The sequence below is a fragment of the Abrus precatorius genome, unplaced genomic scaffold (genome assembly GCF_003935025.1).
Source record: "Abrus precatorius isolate BTA unplaced genomic scaffold, Abrus_2018 Scaffold10, whole genome shotgun sequence".
Lineage (NCBI taxonomy): Eukaryota > Viridiplantae > Streptophyta > Magnoliopsida > Fabales > Fabaceae > Abrus > Abrus precatorius.
Genome location: NW_020874292.1, coordinates 4,243,342 through 4,248,877, shown reverse-complemented (window position 1 = coordinate 4,248,877; position 5,536 = coordinate 4,243,342). Strand labels below are relative to the sequence as shown.

General features: G+C 30.1%; 1 protein-coding gene across 1 annotated transcript; it reads left to right on the top strand.

The window, feature by feature from the left end:
- The first annotated feature begins 869 nt into the window (after positions 1–869).
- LOC113868814 (ethylene-responsive transcription factor ERF114-like) lies at positions 870–2,810 on the top strand. The gene is made up of 2 exons (XM_027504733.1): positions 870–1,114; positions 2,252–2,810. Exons 1-2 carry the CDS (start codon positions 870–872, stop codon positions 2,808–2,810), a joined length of 804 nt encoding a protein of 267 aa, XP_027360534.1.
- Positions 2,811–5,536: the final 2,726 nt, after the last annotated feature.

Genomic DNA, 5,536 nt, shown 5'->3' with positions numbered 1-5,536 from the left:
AAATTATTTATAATTAAAAAAAGTATTCTTGGATTACATTAATGAATATAGTATGTGATTTAAGACAAAGAATTACAGTTATTAATTATAATATTAAAATTTTTGTTATATTAGAGATAAAGATAGAATATTTTTTCTAGCATACCATCTAGAAATTAATCCTACTAAAATAATGATAGGGATGCACTATTTGACATGCATGCTTTTTTCTTAAAACAATGTTTCCAAGATAATATTTGGGATATATACAGAGAAATATATAGAAAGAAAAGAGAAAAAAAAGTAATAATATAAATAATAGATGATGAAATTTGATAAGAAAAAAGACAAAACAAAAGTGGCTAATTATATTATGAACATATTTATAAATCAGAATTATTTTTAATGAAAAATTTAGTATTGAATCAAATTTATATAAGTCTAACTCGAATAGGGTTCATGTAAATTTCAATAAATAAAAGATTATTAAAAAAATATGTGATAAAGAAATTTTCTTCCTTAAAAGGGAAAAGAATAAAACATAGGCTTTGGACTTTTGGTGTGTTCTGTTTCAGTCTGCTTTCTGTTCTTCCGTTCACACTTGCACACACGGCAGAAAGACATATAAAAGCAAACGAAGCAAAACCCTAGTTCTTCCCCTCCCTCTCATCCTCCTAGATCCATTCTTTCTCTTTCCTTACGTTTGGTTGATCCATACACATAGCATCATCCACTGTTTGATTTAGTCCCTACGACAGTGTTGCACTTGTACAAATTCTCGAAGAGCCAATTTGACACCTTGCGAATTATTAAATCTCTTCCTATATGCATAAATTTTATATCTCTCACACCCAATATACATCAATCAGTTGCTAAAGTGGATCAAAGGCATGGAGAGAAGATCACATTCTTCGGAAGAAGGGCAAAAAGAAGAAGACTATAATTTGTTCCCAATCTATTCCGAAAGGTCCCAACAAGACATGTCAGCTATGGTCTCAGCCCTTACACAAGTCATTGGCGGCACCAACAATGACCCACTTGATCAGATGCATGAAGATGCTGTATTAACTTCCACCCACTCTAGCTCTACCCAAAATACTGAACACTCCCAACAACCACCGCAAGATCAAGGTAAGTGCTTCCGGCACACAGTTATACGAATAGTTGTCATCATAAAAGTGTAAAAACATTAAATTTGGATGATAAAAGTTAAGAGTTTGTTGGTATTTATATAAACACTTAAAAAAATCATGTGCTTTTTCCTTATAATTTGTTTATATAAATTTGGATATTTGTTTTCTCCGATAGTTCAATTCCTTTTGTTCGTATCATGAAACTGTTTCCTTGGGTCAAAGTGTTCACAAACACTAAACCTAATAAAGTTTGATATTTGATGTTCTAGTACCTCGCATGGCTAGTAAAAACTTTATTTTAAAGGTGTTAGTTTAATTTCTCTTTCAGAAGTCAGAACCATTATCTTTTTTCTTCCCCTGAAAGCCTAACTGATGAGGCATGGTGCAGTTTCATGAACAACCCTTAAATTATTGCTTTTATAAATTATTATATCATTGTTTTTAACATACCAGGGCGATTCTTAGCGCGACTCTAAGGTTGATATATATTTTCTCATATCTGCCTACTAAAGAAGATAACACACAGGTTAAAAAATATAATTAATATTTTTGTTTATATTAAAAGTATTGTTAATTTCTGATACGATCTGTATTAATATTGTTTTAATTCGTTTATGAAAAATTTGTTAAATATTCCAGAATTAAGTAAAAATAAGAACATGATTTTTTTTATTAATATTATCTTAAATTTCTAAATATCCAAATAAATAAAAATAAATTTTCTTTCAAAAGTGAACAATAAAAGGAAATGGCGAGAATACATTATAATCTTGAAAACCGCCTCCAAAGCTTTGGGTACTGCGTTCTCATTTTTATTTTATTTTTTGTAATTGACATTGATTCTCATTTCTATAATACTAGGAGATAATACTAGTGCTTTAACATCCTAGTATTAAAGAGAACGTTTTTCATAAACTCGTCAGGTGTCACCTAGTGAGATACGAAGAGAATAAAGAGCAGTGAAAGATGTGATTGGGGATATAACTCAATAAAACGAGAGAAAAAAAAAAGACATGAAATGGAGGTAGAGAGATAGTGTAGAAATATACGAATATTATGCTTATTAATTGATAAGGATACGATAAGGTGTGTGTGTAAGTGTGTATAATGTATTGATTTACGTGTTTATCCGAAGGGAGTGTAAGAAGAAGACACTATAGAGGAGTGAGACAGCGACCATGGGGGAAGTGGGCGGCAGAGATTCGCGATCCAAAGAAAGCAGCGAGAGTTTGGCTTGGAACTTTTGAAACTGCTGAAGCTGCGGCTCTTGCTTATGATGAAGCTGCACTTAGATTCAAAGGAAGCAAAGCAAAGCTCAATTTTCCTGAAAGAGTTCAAGGCACAGGCGAATTTGGTAATTACCTCACAAATCAACAACATATGCTTTCAAACAGTGGTAAAAATGAACAACCATTATCTAACCCAGTTGCTACACACTTTACTCAAGAAACGTATCAAAGTAATCCCTTTCAATATGCACAACTCATGGGTAGTGCAAGTGGTGGCAACTTCAATCAAGATATGCTTAGTTTTTATGGGAGAGACATGTTTGTTTCTTCTCAGCCACCAGCATCTTCGTCTTCTTCTGGATTATCGCAGCAGCAACAACAAGAGCAGTTTTTGAGATTTTCAATGCAATTCGGAGGCTCTTCTTCTGGTTCTGAGCCTCCTAGGAATTGGAGGGATGGTAGACAATGAAGAGGATACCATATATTTGTTTTTCGTATGTCATGGCATTGCATGCTGTTATAATATTTTCATGATAATATCGCTTTTTAAGTTGTTTGAATTTACTGTGTGTGTTAATGAAATGTTTGTTTAATTTGAAAAGGCATGGTATTGGTATACCTTTGTCTCAATTAAAAGGAAAGAGCAAGAAATCTGAGAAGGCATAGTATATTAAATTATTCATGTACTTTCACTAGTTAAGCTTTTTTTTTTAAAAATGTTTCAGAAGTTTAAATACAAAACGAAAATGATGCATGAAATCATGCTTATATTAAATTTATAATATAATGTTGGTTCTATGGAGGTACGAATCACCCAAAGTACGTCAGGAGAATAAGATAGAACACTTTTTGCGAGTAGTGCAAGAAAACATTAGTGTGAAAATGCATTTTCGAATAAGATAAAAGGAAAGAGCCGAAAAATGGAGCTGAAAGAATAATTAATTGCCATGAAATTAAGAAAGGTATTGAAAATTACATATACAGCAGCGATGGAGATGGGGTTGTGTCCAAAAGAATCAAAATATTACGTTTATGTGAAAATCACGTCCAGAGCGCAGCAATCAGGTCTGAACACGAACGTAAATTTCAAAACCTGTGATGGGTCGAAATAATCGCTAAAAGCGCGTCGAGGTGTCGGCTTCAACATTGATTATTACTCGTTACTACACTGGAGCAACATCTACAATAAATAAATAAAAATGTTCATTATTTGATTAAAAAAAGAAAAAAGAATTTGAATCCTCTAAAATAATAACTAAATTTTAAGAGTAAATTAAACTCATTTTCAATAAACTCTTTTATATATAAAAAAAACTAATTTATATAATTGACACGTGTGTGTGAAATGGGGTAGCTTATTGGGTAGTTGCAATGCGGAAAGAGAAAGCGAGAAGCGCCACCGCCCCTTGGCTTGGTTCGGCACGTGTATCACAAAGGGAACCGTCCACACCACTTTCGTAATCGGAACTATAATTGTTCCCATAGTGCTCGCCCCACGTTCTCTTCAACCAAAAGGTTATAAGCTTTATCACTGCCATCATTGTTCACTGTTGCAAAATTAAAATGCTCAAAAAAGAAGGTTAGCACACTAAGGACGCAACTCCAAAGAGAAGATTGACAATAACAGGATCAGATCATCCAGTAGTTGAAATAGGAAGATGGTCAAATTCAACCTCTCAAAGGAGCGTTTGGGTCGTTTAATTCGGCATCCATTACCACAAAGTCCAGCTTTAACATACTTCTCACCCTGCGACGTAGACTTCGATGCCCATTTTTTGATTTTTAATTTCTCAAATCTCTCTCTACTCTGACTTTAAGTTCATCCTCTTCAACTTCACTTACTCTCTTTAGATATTCTCTTCTTTTTTCTAATCTCATTCTCCATAATTTGTATACATTATATTATTAAAAAAGTTTAATTCATACTTATCTATTTAATTTACTCCCTAATCCTTTTTACAAGACAATGTTTTTCATAATCTTATTCATAAGACAACTAATAATGTTCTAGAAGTATTTTACAATTTTTTATATTTGTCCCTGATCACCGTTGAATAATTATAGTATAATTTAAATAAGGGTTTAGGAACTTTAAAGTGAAACGACTAACATGGAAGTGGAGTTTGACTTTAAATAATCATATTTTTTTTTAAAAATATATTGTAATTTCTTAAAACTTAATCATCAACTAATTTTAACGTGCTTTTTTTTGTAATACGAGTGATTTTGTAAGAATTATCTTTGAAATAGGATACCTCTTTTAACAGGAGCATTAATCGGTCTAAAAAGTTACTTTGTTAATAATAAATTTTTTATAAATTATTTTTAAAAATGTAGAGACTAACTTTTTTAGAGGAAAAGAAGTGCTTCTTAATAAAATATTTATACAAGAGTGTAATAATTTAAAATGTTCACCAAAGTTCAAAATTTTCATCATAATCATAAAAATATTTCCTAAAATCTTTTAAAGATACCAAATACATTTATAACATTACCAAAAATTATAATTTCCAAAAAGTATGATTACCTTTAGAAAACATGATTCTTAATATTGAAAAGCAAAATTTACATATCAAACGTCCCACAAAAGATTAAAAAAAAAACATGAGATGAGAGGAAGGAAGTAACAAATAATTATATTAATATAGAAATTAAATTAATACTATTTTAAGTAGAAATAAAAAATGCTTAACAATTTTTTAAATCTTTTTTAGGGTGTCAAGCTAGCGCTCAAATCTTAATTAATTCCTTACATCTTTTTGTCTCGTTGAAACATAAATAAAATTATACTTTGTAATTAACATTATTTTTTAATTATAAACATCTTTATTGTAAATAATTATAAAATTATTTTCAAAAAAATAAAAGTTAGCTATAATTTTTTTTAGTAACAACGAGGCAAAAACTCAAATAAAACAAAGACTACTTAAACAACTTGGAAAAACAAATTCCCGACAATCCGCACAATGATTAGTTAGCTGTATTTTTAAATTAATATAATTTTCTTTAACAATATTAATAAAATTATTCTTAATATATAAAATAAATGGTATTTTTAAACTATGGGAAATATTTACTTCAATGATTATAAAATTATTCTCAAAATATATAATAGTCTATACACAACAAATTTGTAAAATACAATTAATAGGAAATAGATATTCATGAAGTGGAACTAATGAGAAAAATGTAGTA